Source organism: Apodemus sylvaticus, chromosome 22 (assembly GCF_947179515.1).
Source record: "Apodemus sylvaticus chromosome 22, mApoSyl1.1, whole genome shotgun sequence".
Lineage (NCBI taxonomy): Eukaryota > Metazoa > Chordata > Mammalia > Rodentia > Muridae > Apodemus > Apodemus sylvaticus.
Genome location: NC_067493.1, coordinates 14368265 through 14389593, shown reverse-complemented (window position 1 = coordinate 14389593; position 21329 = coordinate 14368265). Strand labels below are relative to the sequence as shown.

General features: G+C 41.5%; 1 protein-coding gene across 5 annotated transcripts in view; it reads left to right on the top strand.

Moving 5' to 3' along the window:
• Pds5b (PDS5 cohesin associated factor B) overlaps positions 1–21329 on the top strand; it is a 142233-nt gene that overhangs the window by 99007 nt on the left and 21897 nt on the right. For all 5 annotated transcript variants that reach the window (XM_052167463.1, XM_052167462.1, XM_052167464.1 and 2 more), the window contains exons 19-24: positions 3679–3839; positions 11143–11266; positions 14355–14513; positions 15411–15479; positions 17007–17143; positions 19579–19702. In XM_052167463.1, the coding sequence (XP_052023423.1) occupies positions 3679–3839; positions 11143–11266; positions 14355–14513; positions 15411–15479; positions 17007–17143; positions 19579–19702 (774 nt within the window). The remainder of the gene's footprint in view (positions 1–3678; positions 3840–11142; positions 11267–14354; positions 14514–15410; positions 15480–17006; positions 17144–19578; positions 19703–21329) is intronic.

The window sequence follows — 21329 nt, the reverse complement described above, 5'->3', positions numbered from 1 at the left end:
GTTTTGTCAATTTGTCAAGATACGTAAGAAAGTAAGGGAAGAAGGACTTATCCTGGCCCATGACTCTCAGACCTTTGTCCAGAGTCCTTGGTTCCATTTTTCTCTGTGCCTAAGGTGAGGCAAGATTATCATGGCAGGGGGCGTATTATAGACCAGGGATGCTTAGTAATTGAGAAGCACAGAGAAAAGAAGGGTCTAGGGTTTCTTCCCCATATATACTCTCCAAAAAATATATACCCTTCCAAGGCAGCCCTTAGCTGTGAATTCATAAGGGGATTAGTCCTTTGGGGACGTTAGAATCCTCATAATCTCATTACTCTCACACAAACCAGTGGCCTTGTGATGACCAGATGGGAGCCTCTGGGGGGAGGGGGGGGGGGGCGCTTTTAGATTGAACTATGCTATTTCACCTTGGTGTCTAAAGCTCATGTTCATCTCATATTGTAGAACATGTTTTCCATTTCATTGGAGCTTCAAGGTTTTGGCAATTCCATTGTTTTCAAACAATTAAACTTCAAAATCTTTGAGAATCAAGGAACATCTTTTCTGAGAGTATTTGTGGAAAGTCAAAAACAAATTGCATGCTTTTGATGTGTACAATGTATACCTGTCTGTTCCAAAATGAAGGAATGGGTGCATAGAAAAGAGGGTTGGGACTGAAGCAAGGTCAGATTCCAGCAAGGGAAGCATTGGATCCTGTAACTCTTTCCAGCATCTGCAGCACACAGTGTGAGCTTCAAAGGGTGTGGGCAGCCCTGCCTCATACCCTTTCTTCCCTATGGAAGACCTATATAGATAATTTATAATCATTCTTATGGACTGGTTCTGTTCACTGCTTCGAATTTTCCTTAGTAGACAATTTGTGGGTTGGCATTTCTACCTTTAGGGTCTTCATTACAGCCCCGAGTTCACTCGAAGAGCTGCATATCACTCTGTCAGAGCTGTCAACAGGGGTTGGAAGTCTGAGTGAAAATTGCCATGACTCACAACCGTTGCATTTTGCTGGTCTGAAAAGCTAGCACTAGATGGAAGATGCCAGAGTTTGTCACCAAGTCAAGCAGGCACTGGACACGCTTGATGTGGCCTCAGCAGTCATGCTGGCGAGTGATTTCTTATCCGAGCAGGGCATGTTAGAACTCTCTTGCTAAAGCCTTTCAAGGTTTATTCTCTCGTATTCTTGAGCCTGTGCCCTCATGGCATCTTCCCTACTGTCCTGAAGCGGAGTATTTGGCTTCTTTTTGCTGATCTCTTCCGTAACCACTTATTCTTCAAGCCAGCTTTCTTTACAGGTAAGCTGCAGATTTTACATTCTATTTTGTCTTTTTGTTCCTTATTCTTTCTGTAATGCTGACTAAAAGCAGCCAGTGATCTTCATGCTATATTCCAAATACCAACGTATCTTGACATTTTCCAGACCCATTCTCTACCTTTTCTTTCTTTCTTTCTTTCTTTCTTTCTTTCTTTCTTTCTTTCTTTCTTTCTTTCTTTCTTTCTTTCTTTCTTTCTTTCTTTCTTTCTTTCTTTCTTTCTTTCTTTCTTTCTTTCTTTCTTTTTTTTTTTTTTGAGACAGGGTTTCTCTGTGTAGCCCTGGCTGTCCTGGAACTCACTCTGTAGACCAGGCTGGCCTCAAACTCAGAGATCCGCCTGCCTCTGCCTCTCAAGTGCTGGGATTACAGGCATGCACCACCACCGCCTGGCTCTACCATAACTTTTAAATACAGCCTCACATACATTCTCAGGGCACCAACAAAACAGACGATTTGCCAGACTTTACATAGTTACCTTTTCTCTAGGGCAGTTCCCAGTAGAACCCTGGTCCCTTTGGTTACTGTCAGCTTTCTGGATTTTATTTCTCCCAAAGCTCCCACTGGAATCACTTAGTAAACTCCAGCCAAATAGGCCCTGGAGCCTTTCGTCAGCTGTCTGTCCTAGTTCCTTTATAAAGCAGCTTCCTGGTCAGATGGAGTCATGGTGCCAGCTTTCAATACCCATTCTCTGTTTTCGCCGGCCTGCCATCACCATGATAAAATACCTGAGAAAAACCAATACCCCACGGTCACTGGTCTTTATCGTCTGCCCATGATGCAGCAGAAATGTCATAGAAGGTGTAGTGTCTACTTATGGCAGCCAGCAATTAGAGACAGAGTAAGAGTTCTGTACTTCAAAGGCATATCCCCAGTTACTTACATTTTATATTAAACCATATGAGACTGACTATAAACTATGTTTATGCAGATTATTGAGTATTCAAAATGCTTTATTAGTTTCCTGAGTGATTTTTTATCTTTGCCATCACATCTATTATATATATCCCTGAAATCTATATTTTATTAAACTTTAGCTTTCTTATTTGCATCTTTGTTAATAGTGTTGTTTATTCTGATTATCTTCAAATCTTTGAAATATGACTTTATATATATATATATATACATACATACATATATATGCATATATATGTATGTATGTATATATATAGTGTTTTTAGGCTCAGTGGGTAAGTGCTTGCTTTATAAGCATGAGGACCAGAGTTTGGATCCCCAGTGTATACAGCGGCAGAGGCAGACAGACAGGTCTTGGGGCCCTGTTTGCCAGCTTCACTAGCTCACACTGGGAGCCTCAGGTTCAGTGGGAGACTCCATTTGGAAAGACAAAAGGCTATAAAGACACCTAAAGTGACCTCTGACCACCACATGCTCAGAGACAGATGAGCACACTCAGATATTTCACACACATACACACACACACACACACACACACACACACACACACACACGACTAAAAGTTTTTTTTTTAATTTAAATATGGCCTATTATTGTGAAAGAATATTCCAAGAAATGTGTGATGTGATTTTCTTATATTAGATAGTGTTTTTCTTGGAGTTATGAATTTTATATTACCTGGTTTTTTGTTTGTTTGTTTTTTGAGACCGGGTCTTACTGTGTAGACCAGACTTGCCTCAGACTCATAGAGATCTCCTGAGTGCTGGGATCAGAGGTGTGTACCACTGGACACAGTTCTATTGCAGCTTTTTTGTTTGCTTTGTTTTTGTTTTGTTTTTGAGATGGTCTTATGTAGCCTAGGCTGGCCTCAATTGCAGGTAGTTGAGGATAACCTTGACTAGTGATCCTCATATGCCTGCTCCTTGATGATGGGGTTGTGAGCATGAACTGCCATGATCATTTCTGTGCAGTGCGTGTATGTCAGGAATGCGTTCTCCTAAGCTGGGCTACGTGCCGCTGCTGCCTCGAGAGTCTGTGAGGATCTCTGTCAAGGGTCTGAAAAAGGCTGACCTTGTTGGTTTGCTTGGTGATTTCTTTTACCGCTTTTACCACATTGATTTGGTTATTGTACCTTTTATGATCTGATAATATACATTTTCTAATTTATATTTTTTTAAAAAGCTAACCTAGTCTCTTCTAATGGTTATTTAGGGGGAAAAAAAGTAATACTTTGTTAAGCGTCCTGTATGCCTCCTTTTCCCCTACCATTATGCCCTGCCCTTAAATAATTGTCAAAGTTCAAATTATTTTGACTAGAAATATATTAACCTTCCACACAGGAACGTGGCATAGTTAAACCTAAATTGATTTTTGACTAGTACTGTTTCTAGTCTGTTCTTTCCATGTGTATTACAAACGTGAAAAGATTTCACAGGTACCATTTGTAAACTTTTTGTAGGTGCTGTCCTTTACACACCCCATCTCGTTTCACTCTGCGGAGACGTTTGAATCCCTCCTGGCTTGTCTGAAGATGGATGATGAAAAGGTGGCAGAAGCTGCCCTGCAAATTTTCAAAAACACGGGAAGCAAAATTGAAGAGGATTTCCCTCACATCAGATCGTGAGTTTGGCTTTTTCTGATAATATATTTGGATATACTGTTTCTAGAGAATTTTATGTTAATTCTTTATGATTGAGTCGCCTTTATTTTCTTGTAAGAAAACATTGGTTCCTATTTTAGGTTTATTAGATAGAAGACAAGTAACATCTTTCTGATTCTTCAGTGTTGCTTAAAAATTTAAAAGCCATTTCATTATAAAGTAGTTCCTGGTGTACAGTAGCACAGGATGGACAGGTCACATGGATCTAAGGCACATTGAGAAATGTCAGAGGTGTTAACTGTGTGTGTGTGTGTGTGTGTGTGTCTGTGTGTCTGTGTGTCTGTGTGTCTGTGTGTGTACGCACGCACATGAGAAAAGTAGAAATGAAGGTATTTTAAACCAATCATCTTTTCAGCCAAACAACAAAGGACAAAAAAACAAAAACAAAAACAGAAACAAAACCATTTTTCAGTGAAGCTGGGCTTTCAAGATGGCTTGCTAGGAAAGGGTTTGCTTAAGGACCTCAGTCCAATTCCTGGAACCCCCCTTTAAACATAAAAAGAACTGTGACAACTAGTTGTCTCTAACTCCAGCACTCCTGTAACAAGATGGGGTGTGTGCACATGCGCGCACTGTCACGCGTGCTCTTTCGAGCACATCTGTGCAACTTTACCTGTGCAGGTCACAGGACAGCTCTCATAGTTGCTGTCTTGTCTTTGTGGGTTCCATGAGAATTGAACTCAGATCATCTCATGTGCACATTAAGTGCTTTTATCTGCTGAGGAAAATAAGTAAATCAAAAAGCAAACACCTACCAGAATTTTATCACATTAGTCTGTTTGGTAAGAATAAGAAACACTGTTTTTCAAAACTTTTTGTTAACTTTTAAGTGAGTTCAGGATATATATTTTCTATGGGATGATACTCTTGCTAACCAAATCAGATCAGAGAGTGGAGTGGCTGGACACATGGACTGTGTCTAATTACATACTATATTGTATGTTCACCTGATAGGCTATCTCAGTTATATTTGCTCCTTCCATAACATCCAATTACATTTTTTGTATGTGCATAGAACTCTGGTTGGACATACTTTGAGATACTTAGGATTCTTGCTAGTTTATATCCAGGAGTGGTACAACAGGATCACATAGTTTTTTTTTTTTTTAATTTCATTCTGTATTTTGAGGAAACTGCTTACTGACTCTGAGCAGCCCCCACCCCCCACCCCCCAGGCCACATGGCCACTAGCAATGCGTAAGGTTTTATTTCTCAACTGTCCTTGACAGCACTAGTTTCTTGCATTTCCTTTGCATTTTTCCACTGGCTGAGGGAGTTGAGCACTTTCCCAAGGCTTTGTCCTATTTTGGTAAACGTCTATGCCATTGATTTGTCCGTTACTGATTGACTTGAGGTGTGTGGATTTTGGTTTGTTTGGTGTTTTAAGTTTGGGATACTTTATAATTCCCTTTCTCCGTGTATGTTTTTGTCGACATCAAGATTTAGGGGCTGCACTTGTCTTTTTAAACTCTCTGTGACTAAGTTTGGCTTCACGTTTGTTTTTATTAATTATCTGTGCCAGCCTGACTGTAGCTTCTTCCATTTGCTTGGTGAATGACTTCCACTCTTGAGTCTCAGTGCCATTGGCTGTGTCTCTTGGACACAGGAGATAGCTGGACTGTGTTATTGTTCAGTCAGTCATCTTTTAATTATTGACTTAACAAAATTTGCATTTGGTGAGTGAGAGAGGTTTGCTAATTCCTAAAAACTTTTGGTTATTTTTCTAGTTGGTTGGATTGGTGTATATTGCTTTATCTCTTCCCTGCTAGTAGGCTTACGTTTTGAGTGTGATAGATTCCTTCTCTATTCACCCACTTCATCTTTTCCTCGCATGAAATTGATTTCCTCTGCTCTCTTGATTTCTTTCCTGTGCATGGTCTTCCTCTGGGTTTTCTTTTTCTTTCTTTCTTTCTTTCTTTCTTTCTTTCTTTCTTTCTTTCTTTCTTTCTTTCTTTCTTTTTCTTTTCTTTCTTTTTCTTTTCTTTTCTTTTCTTTTCTTTTCTTTTCTTTTCTTTTTGCACTGTTATTGTGATTTTTCCCTGGAATATAAACATTGTCTTTACCTCAGATAGGGAGGGCATGAGTGATAACCCTGTAGAGGGCTCTCAGGAGTGTACATCTTCAGACTTTATGGAGCCTGGGAAATCCGATTAGCATCTTGATCCTTATAAGTTCCCTGAGTCTTGGGAGGCAGTCTAAGGCTGCCTCTGATGATGCTCTCCCTGCCTCTGTTGATGCTCTCCCTGCCTCTGATGATGCTCTCCCTGCCTCTGATGATGCTCTTCCTGCCTCTAATGATGCTCTTCCTGCCTATGTTGATGCTCTTCCTGCCTCTGATGATGCTCTCCCTGCCTCTGATGATGCTCTTCCTGCCTCTGTTGATGCTTTCCCTGCCTCTGATGATGCTCTCCCTGCCTCTGATGATGCTCTTCCTGCCTCTGTTGATGCTTTCCCTGCCTCTGTTGATGCTTTCCCTGCCTCTGTTGATGCTCTTCCTGCCTCTGTTGATGCTCTTCCTGCCTCTGTTGATGCTTTCCCTGCCTCTGTTGATGCTCTTCCTGCCTCTGTTGATGCTTTCCCTGCCTCTGTTGATGCTTTCCCTGCCTCTGTTGATGCTCTTCCTGCCTCTGTTGATGCTCTTCCTGCCTCTGTTGATGCTTTCCCTGCCTCTGATGATGCTCTCCCTGCCTCTGTTGATGCTCTTCCTGCCTCTGTTGATGCTTTCCCTGCCTCTGATGATGCTCTCCCTGCCTCTGTTGATGCTCTTCCTGCCTCTGTTGATGCTTTCCCTGCCTCTGATGATGCTCTCCCTGCCTCTGTTGATGCTCTTCCTGCCTCTGTTGATGCTTTCCCTGCCTCTGATGATGCTCTCCCTGCCTCTGTTGATGCTCTTCCTGCCTCTGTTGATGCTTTCCCTGCCTCTGTTGATGCTTTCCCTGCCTCTGTTGATGCTCTTCCTGCCTCTGTTGATGCTTTCCCTGCCTCTGATGATGCTCTCCCTGCCTCTGATGATGCTCTCCCTGCCTCTGTTGATGCTCTCCCTGCCTCTGATGATGCTCTCCCTGCCTCTGATGATGCTCTCCCTGCCTCTGATGATGCTCTCCCTGCCTCTGATGATGCTCTCCCTGCCTCTGATGATGCTCTTCCTGCCTCTGATGATGCTCTCCCTGCCTCTGTTGATGCTCTCCCTGCCTCTGATGATGCTCTCCCTGCCTCTGATGATGCTCTCCCTGCCTCTGATGATGCTCTTCCTGCCTCTAATGATGCTCTTCCTGCCTATGTTGATGCTCTTCCTGCCTCTGATGATGCTCTCCCTGCCTCTGTTGATGCTCTTCCTGCCTCTGTTGATGCTTTCCCTGCCTCTGTTGATGCTCTTCCTGCCTCCGTTGATGCTCTTCCTGCCTCTGTTGATGCTTTCCCTGCCTCTGTTGATGCTCTTCCTGCCTCTGTTGATGCTTTCCCTGCCTCTGATGATGCTCTCCCTGCCTCTGTTGATGCTTTCCCTGCCTCTGTTGATGCTCTCCCTGCCTCTGTTGATGCTCTTCCTGCCTCTGTTGATGCTTTCCCTGCCTCTGATGATGCTCTCCCTGCCTCTGTTGATGCTCTTCCTGCCTCTGTTGATGCTTTCCCTGCCTCTGATGATGCTTTCCCTGCCTCTGTTGATGCTTTCCCTGCCTCTGTTGATGCTTTCCCTGCCTCTGATGATGCTCTCCCTGCCTCTGTTGATGCTCTTCCTGCCTCTGTTGATGCTTTCCCTGCCTCTGTTGATGCTTCCTGCCTCTGTTGATGCTTTCCCTGCCTCTGTTGATGCTTTCCCTGCCTCTGATGATGCTCTCCCTGCCTCTGTTGATGCTCTTCCTGCCTCTGTTGATGCTTTCCCTGCCTCTGATGATGCTCTCCCTGCCTCTGATGATGCTCTCCCTGCCTCTGTTGATGCTCTCCCTGCCTCTGATGATGCTCTCCCTGCCTCTGTTGATGCTCTCCCTGCCTCTGATGATGCTCTCCCTGCCTCTGATGATGCTCTCCCTGCCTCTGATGATGCTCTCCCTGCCTCTGATGATGCTCTCCCTGCCTCTGTTGATGCTCTCCCTGCCTCTGATGATGCTCTCCCTGCCTCTGTTGATGTTCTCCCTGCCTCTGTTGATGCTCTCCCTGCCTCTGATGATGCTCTCCCTGCCTCTGTTGATGCTCTCCCTGCCTCTGTTGATGCTCTTCCTGCCTCTATTGATGCTTTCCCTGCCTCTGATGATGCTCTCCCTGCCTCTGTTGATGCTCTTCCTGCCTCTGTTGATGCTTTCCCTGCCTCTGTTGATGCTTTCCCTGCCTCTGTTGATGCTCTTCCTGCCTCTGTTGATGCTCTTCCTGCCTCTGATGATGCTCTTCCTGCCTCTGTTGATGCTTTCCCTGCCTCTGATGATGCTCTTCCTGCCTATGTTGATGCTCTTCCTGCCTCTGATGATGCTCTCCCTGCCTCTGATGATGCTCTTCCTGCCTCTGTTGATGCTTTCCCTGCCTCTGATGATGCTTTCCCTGCCTCTGTTGATGCTTTCCCTGCCTCTGTTGATGCTTTCCCTGCCTCTGATGATGCTCTCCCTGCCTCTGTTGATGCTCTTCCTGCCTCTGTTGATGCTTTCCCTGCCTCTGATGATGCTCTCCCTGCCTCTGATGATGCTCTCCCTGCCTCTGTTGATGCACTCCCTGCCTCTGATGATGCTCTCCCTGCCTCTGTTGATGCTTTCCCTGCCTCTGTTGATGCTCTCCCTGCCTCTGTTGATGCTTTCCCTGCCTCTGTTGATGCACTCCCTGCCTCTGATGATGCTCTCCCTGCCTCTGTTGATGCTCTCCCTGCCTCTGATGATGCTCTCCCTGCCTCTGTTGATGCTCTCCCTGCCTCTGATGATGCTCTCCCTGCCTCTGATGATGCTTTCCCTGCCTCTGTTGATGCTCTCCCTGCCTCTGTTGATGCTCTCCCTGCCTCTGTTGATGCTCTCCCTGCCTCTGATGATGCTCTCCCTGCCTCTGTTGATGCTCTCCCTGCCTCTGTTGATGCTCTTCCTGCCTCTGATGATGTTCTCCGCATACCTAGAATAACTGTCTCTTCTACCATACCTAGGAACAGTCCTGTTCTTTTCCTTTTTCTTTTTTCCATTCAGTTGTCAGGATCATTTTCTCCTTTTAACGTTTGAATGTAGTGTTTTCCTGTAGTGAAGTTCTTTGATCTCTGTGGTCTAGTCGGGTGTGAATTTTTCTGTTGTGGGTTTTTTGTTTGTTTGTTTGTTTGTTTGTTTGATTCCTGAGCTTTTTGTTTCCTATATTCATCAGCTTCTATCCTCTTTGAAATTATTGATAACTTCTACAAGCAAACTTAGAAATTCTTCTGATCTTAGTATCCTTGAATTCAGTGGAGGACTCTCGTTGGCTTCTTTTTTTTATTCTCATTCATTCGCCCCGCCCCCAGCCCCCCCCCCCCCCCCAGTATGGTTGACACATCTGCTGTTTTGGCTCTCTTGTAATCTGGGAATCCACTTAGTGAGCAGGTTTTTCTTGAAAGCTCACTCCCTAAAGAGGACAAAGCAAACTGCTCTTACAACAACTACACCAAGCTAAACAAGATACAGAAAGATTTGACATGATACACCATCAATGACATAAAATTGAAAATGGTATAATTGGCATAAAATGTGCAGTGTGTTAAAATAATTTGAGCAAACATAGATTAGCAAATGATTGGGTTTAAGGAAGCAGCCAGGAAGGGAGAGATTAGAACAGAAGTAGAGGTAACTGAAAGAAAAAAAGCTAGACATGGTGGTAGATGCCTGTCGTTATAGCGCTGGTAGGTTTCTGAGTTTGAAGTTAGTCTAGTCTACCCAGCAAGCTTTGGACATCCAGGGCTATATAGAAGACCCTGACTGCACAGGTCAAGCCAGGAGGTGTCCCACCCCTGACCAAGAAGTTATTTGTAATTGATACCTGTTGCAAAGAAAAAATGTTTCTCCAATGGAGTCTCACTGAGTTTATTAACTTCACTGTAGGCCTCATGCCCAGGAGAAGTTGGCCAAGACAAAATGAATTCATTGGTATTTTTGTAAACTTTTTTTCTTTCATTTTGCTCTGTTTGGGCATTTTGGTCATATTGATCTTTTGCTTGTGTGTTTTGGTTTTCGTTTGTGTCTAAGTGTGTATGTGTTGCTTGTTTTTTGGAGAGAGGAAAACCATAAAAACTGGGTGGGAAGAACATGCTCATAACACATGATGTAAGAAGAAAAGTAGTGTGATAGTAATAATCACAAGGAAAGAAGATTGCTCAGTAACGGAAAATAGCACACATGATAAGTATAAGAAAGAAAGAAAGTTAAAAAAAGCTATTATTTTATTTTTAAGAATTAGAAACTAAAGCCAAATAGTACTAAAAATACAGTAGAATGAAGGGAAGGAAATAGACATGAAAAAGGGAGAAGAAATTACCAACAGTGGAAAACTGGGAACAAGTATGGATAAATGTCAGAAAGGGAAAAATAGAAAGTCAAAAAGCCCTTTAAAATATGGAATAAAATATCATTAACAGTATAGTAAAATAAGAAACATAAAGAGGAAAATTCCCCCAAGTATGCTGGAATGACTTCTTACACTAGGAGCTGTCTACCAGAGCCACCCTAACTGTAGTCATTTCCCTTTGTATAGTAGGGCTGTCTGTGGCCGCACTTAGTTTATAGTCTGTGGACTGAGTGGATTATCCCAATTCACTGAGACTGGAGGTTTAAGTTTTACCTTGTTGGTGTCTGGTCCCTCTTTCTTGAGGTGAATATAGGCTGGGTTGTTTACTTGAGTAAGGACAATTTATCAGTGACTCTATCACTGAAGAAAATGATACCCCTTCCCTGGCAACCATTGACTAACGGCCTGTAGCTGCTTGGATGAGAAACCCTTTCCCCCATGATGGAATGGAATGCCTGCTGTGGCTTCGTGAGTGCCATAGATAGGTCATGTCGAAAAGACAGTATTTGGTAGATTCCCCCATCCTCTTTCATGTTCGTTCCTTTGCCGTCTTCTGCAGTGCACACTGAGCCTTGGAGAGGGTGATCAAGGTGGCCTGTTCAAGGCTGGCACTCAGCGTTCACTCACTGACAAATTACGAATTTCTGTATTAACTGTTCTTCTCTACAAACAGAAGTTTCTCTGACCATGGTTGAGACAGTACTCCTTTCGGGATCTAAATTATTATTTTTTATTTATTGATTTCCTTGGATTTTTTTTTTTTTTTAGAGCCTTGCTTCCTGTACTACATCACAAATCCAAAAAAGGACCACCTCGCCAGGCCAAATATGCCATCCATTGTATTCATGCCATATTTTCTAGTAAAGAGACCCAGTTTGCACAGATATTTGAGGTAATGAAACAAATTTGATTTCTTAAAAAATAAATACTAACTTTGCCAAATATTGTCATTTGGAGATGTGTTATATTGTGTACTGTGAAGATGTGAATCGGTAAAATCAGCATCATTAGCAGTTAAAATAGGAAAACTGGCTGTTCATAGGTCTAAGACTATTCCGGTTCAGTGCTCAAACACCACATGATGCTGTTTGACACCGCTGTATGTATTAGGTTCTGGAGATTTCAGTACTCAAACACCACATGATGCTGTTTGACACCGCTGTATGTATTAGGTTCTGGAGATTTCAGTACTCAAACACCACATGATGCTGTTTGACACTGCTGTATGTATTAGGTTCTGGAGATTTCAGTACTCAAACACCACATGATGCTGTTTGACACCGCTGTCTGTATTAGGTTCTGGAGATTTCAGTACTCAAAACACCACATGATGCTGTTTGACACCGCTGTATGTATTAGGTTCTGGAGATTTCAGTACTCAAACACCACATGATGCTGTTTGACACTGCTGTATGTATTAGGTTCTGGAGATTTCAGTACTCAAACACCACATGATGCTGTTTGACACTGCTGTATGTATTAGGTTCTGGAGATTTCAGTACTCAAACACCACATGATGCTGTTTGACACTGCTGTATGTATTAGGTTCTGGAGATTTCAGTACTCAAACACCACATGATGCTGTTTGACACCGCTGTATGTATTAGGTTTTGGAGATTTTTCGCTGAGTGCTTATTGTATATAATTATAGTATATTACTCTGTCAGTTTACAAGTTTAACAGTTTGAAATTTGAGTGTAATTTAGTCTAATTGGTAATGGAAATAAGTTTAGATTTAATGGCTAAGCTAACTGCTAATATAAAGTGTGCATTTTTAATGTTTATTAGTATTTACTCTACATGTTAAATAACTTTCACCTTGAATAGTGTTTTATTGTAACCAACTATGAGAATAGTCTCTGCATTATAATTAAAACAAACCAGCAGAAAAGTCTGTAAAAATTGGTTATAATATTTATGCCTTTGAATGGAAGTCAAAACAATTTGGAGATCACACTAAACTTCCTACTATAAATATTCTGGCATTTTATCTCTGAGGTACAAACTTTTATGGTTCTTTTATCATATTTTCATGTATCATGCTAAAATATCTAGTAAGTTACACTCTGCATCTCTCAAATAGCACTTTATGTGTCAAGTGCTTCATTTGAATTTCTAAGTACTTGGTGATGTCTATTTTAATTTTTAAAGATGATTATATTAATTAGTAGGATATATTTGTTTTTATTGATTAATTTTTTTAATGACAGTCACTTTGAGAATAATACTGGTATAACTTGGCTTTGTAAAGATTTTTTGCTGTATTGTGAGAGGCGTGCTGGCTTTCTGAGAAATGCTTCCTAGTGGCTGTTAGCTTTTCGCAGTTGCTAGTATTCCATGGTCTGGCCATTTAGTTTTTCTTTTTTCAAAAATAATTTGATTAATATATTATGGGAAATTATCTAGTAGTAGTAGTAGTAGTAAAAATATTTATGCAACCTTGTTTTTGTTTAAAGTGTGACCAGCAGAGTGACACTTAGTGTGACCACAGTGAAGCATTGAGGGAAGTGACCCGGCATAGCGAAAGGCCAACTCCCCTTGCCCTCAGTGAAAGCTTGTGTTGCTCTAGTGTGTCAGGAAAGCATAGTTTATGTTGTCGTCAAGTTTGTAATAGTTTTGTTCAGTGTTGGAACATAGAACCCACATTTGTTTTTTGTGTATGTGTTGCTGAGTTTCCACTTAGTGTATGTCTTTGTGTGTGTGTTTACATGTTGTCCTGCTTGTAGAGACAAGAAGTCAACACTGCATGTCGTCCTCAACTGCTTTGCAACAATACTTTTGAAATTTTGAAACAGGATCTCTTGCTGAGTCTGAAGATTCCTTCAGCTAGACTAGCTGGCCAGATAGCCCAGGGCTTCTCTGTCTCTGCGTCCCCAGTGCTGGAGTCACAGATGCGCTCAGCCAGTTTAGTTCTATGTGAGTGTTGAGGGTCCACACTCAGTTCGTATACTGTGCTTTAAGCGCTTGCCCGCTGAGCTGGCTTCCGAAGCCATCACATATTTCATTAAGATGACGCCTTGGTGATTTAACTGGGTGCCCTCCTCCCGTCCTGGGCAGTTATTTACTTTCCATAGGCACTCTGTGTTGTCAGGTCATAAGATACTTTTCCGGAGATACTTTATTTCATACACAAGTACAGATATAAAACATACACGTATTTTGTGTCTCCCTCCCTTAATATTAATGATGGCATATTTTAATCATTTTCCTGTTTTTAAACTTTTACTTTTTTTAAGCTTTAACAACACTTTTCAGTTGTTATTCTAAGTCAGTCTGACATTCTTTATTTGTAACAAAATACTTATTAATGGTTTGGTTTTAAATCATATGAAAAATAGTCTTGTTATGGAATTTCGTACTTATAGCTATAGTTTTTCAACACACCCAAAATTTAGTAAACTACACACAGGAAAAATTGTTTTGCTATTGAAAATTCAATTTTGGTGTTTCAGTGTTCAAAAAGCTTAGGGACACATGCTCTTTCTGATTAGTGGTTGTTTGTGTTCCTTCTAGAGCCCTGCCCCTGGACCTAAGTCAGGGGAGTAGAAGGAACCAAGGGGAGGCAAGATGCTTACTCTGCCTCAGTGCTGGTGGGTGTGGCCTGCCTCATTTTCATTCCCTCTTCCATGACCAGGTCGCACATATCCTCCTGCAACTGCAAGGCAGAATCTTGATGCTTAGGAAGAGGAGCCCCAGCAGTCTTTGGCGTTCTTATACATAGCCATGAGATATATACTGTATAATAAGATTTAGGCTAAAATGTTTCCTTACGAATTTTAAAATGTGAGTTGGGCAAAGCTGAAGATGCTTAAATTTAATGTCTTCCAAATGTTGGTAAACTGTAGAGTCTACACTTACACTTGAGTTGCTACTTACACAGAGTCTACACCTCTGTAGTGTTTAGAAGGTGAAATACACGAGCAGTGTTATTTGTGTGTATAGAGAGTTAATTAAATATCGTTCCTTTGTCTCATTTCCAGCCTCTGCATAAAAGCCTAGACCCCAGCAACCTGGAGCATCTCATCACCCCGCTGGTCACGATTGGTCACATTGCCCTCCTCGCACCTGATCAGTTCGCTGCTCCTCTGAAGTCCTTGGTAGCAACCTTCATTGTGAAGGACCTTCTCATGAATGACCGGGTGAGTCGTTCTCCTAGACTTGTTATCATAGTGTCTGTTGTGTACTTCAGATTAAAGATGGGTGGGATGCCTAATGACACTTCCACTTGGCTGCTGTCATTTAAGGACATTTGATCTGAAGTAGACCCTTTGGGAGTTAGAAAATAACACCCAATTGAGGCTATTTCTGTTTTCACGAAATTGAATTATATAAGGACATAGAGTTGTGATTAAGTGAGAGACTTTTGGGGAGGAGGAAAATACTATATAGCCTGGGCAGGTCTTGTAATCCTCCTGTGTCAGTCTTCTGAGTCGTTGAATTATAGACTTATGCCACAAAGCCTGACTACGTTTTTTTAAAGTATCTTTCTCTTGTTTAAAACTGCATTTCTTGGGGCTGGTGAGGCAGCTTAGTGAGCACACACACACACACACACACACACACACACACACACACACGAGCAGGTGTGCTGGCTTGTGCTCGCAGTCCCAGAGCTGCCTACGTGGGCATGGGTGGGTCCCAGCAGCCAGCCTGGCTGAATCAGTATGCCTTACATCTGTGGAGGGATGTGTCTTGACACACAAATACACACAACTGCACACTCACTTCTTAGTGCTAGGGTTTTTAATCCTTGTTTTTGCTTAGTAACCTAAATAATTGAATCATCAACCTTTTAAAAGGGTCTACAAAACAGATTATATATTATTAAAAAGTCAATCCTAGCCCATACCTGCAAAACGTGTCCAGATATTCCATCCAGGTCCCGGTGAGACTACTCCTCTCAGGGTATTCAGTAAGTGGGGTTAGATGAATCAGAAATATTGTCTGTTGTTACTAAGAATTCTGTTTATTCAGTAAATATTAGTTGACCGTGAGAATTCATACTTATTATTTTAATGCTTTCACCTTTTGCCTAGCTTCCAGGAAAAAAAACAACTAAGCTTTGGGTTCCAGATGAAGAAGTCTCGCCTGAGACAATGGTCAAAGTGAGTAACACGCAGAGATCTGTTTTTCTTTGTATATCAAGTACTAGATGGGGGTGGCTATTAAAGTTGAGTATTTACCTTTACTGTGGGACAGTCTTCCGTGTACAGTGAGGGTATAGGGCTGTGATGTGTGCCCTGGGCCTTGTGAGCAGCAGCAGATAACCTAGTTTGAGGGGGAATGACTCGGAAGCTGCTTCTGTATTTCTGCTTCTTCGATATCAGCCTTTTGATGGCAAGTGAATGCTGGTCTTCTCCTGGGTGTTGCCTTGTTTAGTAATAGTGCTCAGCCAGGCTTTAAAATGATCTTTTCCTTGATATTATTAATTTTTTTAATAGTTCTTGAACTTGGCTTTCTATGTAAGAAATTACTTGTCACTGAAAGACAGAGCATTGATTTGATACAGTCATGTGATATGTATTCACTTCATTTCAGTGTATTTGTCAATATTTGAAGACTAGGAGCATATATATAAAATGGTGATATTTTTTTCTTAGAATTTCTTACTACCTTCTGGGCTCACTCCCACATTGTCTACCCTGCTTTATTTCTCATTATATGTATTTCATTATACTCCATGTCTTGAATTGTGTTTGCGTATTTTTATAGTCTCCTATTCTGTTGTGCCTGCACAGGTGTAGAGCAGTTTTACTTCCTCGCAGTAGTTACGTCACTGAACGATATTGGTTGCATTTGGTTCTCAGCATTAGTCTGAAGTAGCGGTTCTCTGTCGTAGAGGCAGCATTAGATGATACGGCAGGCCGTTTAGACTGAGTACCAGCTCACCTGGTACTCAGGAAAGGTAGTGTGCCAGCACTGTTCAAGCTCAGTTATTAGTGCCTTTTTTTTAAGGAAAAAGAAAAGCTGAGATGAATTAAAAATAAAACCATAAAAAGTTATGTCAAAACCTGTAATGAGTACTGAAGTACTCACGTGCTTTATCATCATAAAGTCTACAAAAATGATGTCTATTCTTATGTAGGAGAGGTTGACTATCATTAGCAGTTGGGAACTTTTTCTGGTTATGGAAGTTAGCATGATCCTAGTTCTAGATCCTGAAGGCTGGGATGCATGCTTGGAAAACATTGAAGTTAAGCAACAAAATAACTCATCTTTAGTAAATTGGGTTTTGGTTTGGTTTTGTTTACCTCATTCCTGAGGTTGAAACAACTCTAACTTAAAAAACACTGTGTTGTTATCTTCCTGTATATAAAAATGAATAATAATGTATTTTGTCATTTCTTTCTTTTTTTTTTTTTTTTGTTTGTTTGTTTGTTTTTTTTTTGAGACAGGGTTTCTCTCTGTAGCCCTGGCTGTCCTGGAACTCACTCTGTAGAGCAGGCTGGCCTCGAACTCAGAAATTCACCTGCCTCTACCTCCCAAGTGCTGGGATTAAAGGCGCATACCACCACTGCCCGGCTTATTTTGTCATTTCTTAAGATACATCCACAGTTTTCTAGTTTTTAAGGTTGATGTGGAAATTCTTTAAACATAACCATGTTGTTTTGGTCAACTTGTCTTTTAAATAGATTCAGGCTATTAAAATGATGGTTCGATGGCTACTAGGAATGAAGAATAATCACAGTAAGTCAGGAACTTCCACCCTCAGATTACTAACAACGATCCTGCACAGCGATGGGGACCTGACCGAGCAAGGGAAGATTAGGTATGTAGTCACCGTCCCGGGCACTTGGGTCAATTAGCATTCAACTCCTGGTGGAGCTGTTACATGTTAGAATTCCTTTTTAAAAAGACAGTTAGCACTAGTTTGTAGGTATTCGTGTGTGTTTGTGTATTCATATGGTTTTACATGGTGGTTATGACAAAATAGCAGTCCCATGCCTGACAGCTCTGCCATCTAGACACTGCAATTGTGTTAGATGATAGATCCTAGTTCTTTGTCACAGTGGTTGTATAAACGGTTAGTGCAGAGATCTGGAACTACTGTTTGAAGATCTGGCTAGTGTCTCAAGGCAAAGAACAAATTGTTGAATCTGTTTTTAGAATATAGTAAACAAAAAATTAAAAATGTACTCAATACACATTATTTAAAACACAGTTTTTATTTATATCATGAAACATAATTTAGTGCTTCCAATATATCCATAAGTCTACATCTATGGATTCAACTACCTACAGATCCAAAATAAGCCAGACAGCAGTTATTTGTCCTGTCCTGAGAATGCACAGACTTTTCCTTACCCTTTCCTACACCATGTGGCAGAGCCACTGTTAGCATCATAATCTAGAACTGAATGAAGGTATGTGGAGAAATTGTTCATAATCCATGCAAAAATGATGTCAGTTTTCTGTGAGAGACAGATTTTGTTACCAGTTAACTAACTGTACTATGACTGAAACTTCGGTTAGATCCTGAAACTGCAGGCAGATTCAAACCCTGGCTCCCAGCGCTTCCTAGTTGGTGACCTTTACCAGGTTACTTCAGCATCTCATCCTGTGTGCCGTTGTGGTATAGCTAGATATTAGGATAGTGGAGGTCTTCATGGCATTACATAGCACATATGTGGATGAAGGTAGGGATTATTTTAATCAGCATTAGCGGAAATGTGCATCCATTCTCAAATGCTGTTTAGAGGCACTTCTTCTCAGCAATCTGAAATTGGAGAGTAACTTTACTGCTTAAGGCGTGAGTGAGAGTGCCAGACGGGGAGTGTCGCCCCCCCCCCACCTTTCCATCTTCATCTTTTCCAGCTCCCCTCCCCGTCCCCCTCTCCTCTTTGAGAGTGCTGGCCTTCAGGGCTAGGACTTCAGCACTGAGCCCCCATTCCACCCCCACCCCCAGTCTGTTCTTCTTGAATGTTTTATTCATAGTGTCCCCTGTTCCTAGAATTTAACAGCACATATTTAAGTGAAATAATAAAAATAAAACTTAGTAACCTATGCATTCTATAGACAATTCATGTGCTTACCAGTTTTAGTCTAATTTGATGTTTTTCCTCAATAATTCAGACATGTCTATGTTTAGGAGTTATATGTAATAAGGATACTTTGATTTAAAATTCATATTGTATTTGAGATAAATTTGTACTGGTCATCTCATCCTGGCAAAGAAGAATCTTTGGCATTAATACATTTGCCTCAATTTACTAATTACTTTGGTTTTATATGAGTTAAATTAATTATTACTGACTATAATTTCAAAGTTGAGAACATTGGCAGACTGGAGGAAGACCTCAGACATTCAAATGCACATCTACCATTTATCAGTTGCTTTTATTTTGAGCTATTTTACTTGTGTATGTCCATGGTGGTAAGTTAGCTATTAACCTGGTTTCATTATTCTTTTTTTATGTTTACTACAGTAGTTGTGATAGACAAATTAGCAAGTAAAGACATTCATTGTTGATCTGTAAGCCTCACATACTCAAAAATCTATACTTGAAAATAGGCAAATCTGCCAGGCAGTGGTGGCGCACACCTGTAATCCCAGCACTTGGGAGGCAGAGGCAGGCGGATTTCTGAGTTCCAAGCCAGCCTGGTCTACAGAGTGAGTTCCAGGACAGTCAGGGCTACACAGAGAAATCCTGTCTCGAAAAACCAAAATAGATAGATAGATAGATAGATAGATAGATAGATAGATAGATAGATAGATAGATAGGCAAATCAGCATACAAATAAGTGTGTTCTATTCCCACCTAAGTTAGCATGTGCAGGCTGCGAGCATTGATAGAATGGCTTTAGCGGTAGCTAACATCAACATATTTAAGAGAAAATAGCATTGGTTGGGTTTTGTGAGAGCTCTGTGCTGTGTGTAGATTGTCTTACTGCTGTGTCCTCATATGGCAGAAAGTACACACATACTCCGTCCTGACTCAGCCTCTATATAAATTCACTAATCCCATTTCTGAGGCTTTATCTGCTTGACCTCATCACCTTCCAGAAAACTCTCCCTTGTAATAAGCTCTTGGCTTAGGATTTCAGAGTAGTCATTCTGAGGAGATGAAGGGTATTCACCATAGGGCTTTCTGCTTTCTTCTTATAGAGGATTATTTTAAACATTAGATGTATGGAGTTAGGAATATTTCTTTTTTCTTCAGACAGGTTGAAGTCTTGCTTATGTTGTTTTTGCTTCTGTCTTAGTAAACCAGACATGTCGCGCCTGAGACTTGCTGCTGGGAGTGCTATTGTGAAGCTGGCACAGGAGCCCTGTTACCACGAGATCATTACCCTGGAGCAGTACCAGCTGTGCGCACTAGCCATCAATGTAAGGACAGTAGGGATACTGTCATGTGCTCTTGGGCCTTGAGGAAGAAAATTGCTACAACAGCATCAAAGCCTTGAATGTGTGTTTTCTTTTATAAGAAACACTTTAGAGTTCTAAAACTGGCATACTAATACAGCGTATGTGACTAAGTTGTTGTGCGAGTCTGTAAACTTCCTAAAAGCACTTAATGAGCCTTGGGCTGGCTGAACCATTGCTCTGCATGGAGCTACAGGACGCTTGCTTAAGACTCCAGTCACAAATTTGCCATCAACTGGTCAGTGCACAGCCTTGTTGTCCGTGTGTGTACTTAAGAACACCTTATTCACATGCACGGCTCCTTGGTTAACACTGGCCTCGGTCCATGGCAGCAGTGCTCCGTCCTCAGTGAACCTGTACTGTAGCACATGCATTTTCTCTGTACAGCTTGCCGTGTGGTCTTGTACTTGCCACCTAGGAGCCGTTTAAATGTCATTCACCAATAAGAACAACACCGTGTAAAGTAGGGCAAGGAGAGGAAGGCCAGGCTTCCCTCGGGGTGAGCACGACAGGCCCCTCCTGTGCTTCATGCCCAGGAATCTACTTGCTAGTGACTGTATCTTTGCTGTGGGTGTTGATTTCAGAATTACAAATAAATGAACAGACAGATTCCTAAATATGGAATCTGAATGAGAAGGACAACTGTTCACAAAATTTTATAAAGCTATGTTCCCAGGTTTTTATTTTTTAAGATATAGGGTAGACAGTTTCAAGGTGGAAGTATTCAAAATAAACATTTTAAAATAAATCTTTTAAAAGTTATCAGTAAATCTAAAGGCATGACTGACTTAAGCTTGCCTCCTTGCACCTTTTTCTGAGTCTCAGCGCTACCCTGTGCTGTGCAGTCACTGTCCCGCTGCTCCTCTCTGGAGCTCTCACTGAGGCTGTTGGGAGACCTCGCCGATTGCTGAATATATTTCCTTAACCACAGTTCTCTTTGTGTTAGTCTCCTGGTCAAACACATTTGAGAACTTAAGAACGCATATGTGTTTGAAAGAAAAATAACCTATTTTATAACGGATAGTTAGCATCGGATTTAAATACACATGTTAACATCTGTTTAATAGAGTACCTTTACCGCCGCAGTTCTCAATCTGTGGGTCACGCCCCCCTTTGGGGGTCAAACAACCCTTTCACAGGGGTCCAGTAAAACCACTGGAAAACACAGATATTTACATTACAGTTCATAACAGTGGCAAAATTACAGTTACAAAGTAGCAATGCAAATAATTTTAGTCACCACAGCATCAGGAACTGAATTAAAGGGTTGAAGCATTAGGAAGCGCTGAGAACACTGCTTTCCAGTTCCCTACTTCAGTTCAGTGAAACCAAACGCTCTGATTTACTTGTCCTGTGGTTTGCTGCCTCTGGTTTGTCTCTTCTTCCCATCTGCACAGATTTGCATTTAACCCTGTTTGGCCATGAGGGTTGCGATGCGGCCTTTCGCACAAGACATGCTCTGGTTTTCTTAGCTTGATGCACTCTCGCTGTTGTTTTAATTCCCTTCAGATTTTGTGTTTTACAGTGCCCAGCCTTGTGCTTTCACTGTTTCTGTACACGAGGCTTGTTTTTATTCTTACGTTGAGGCTCT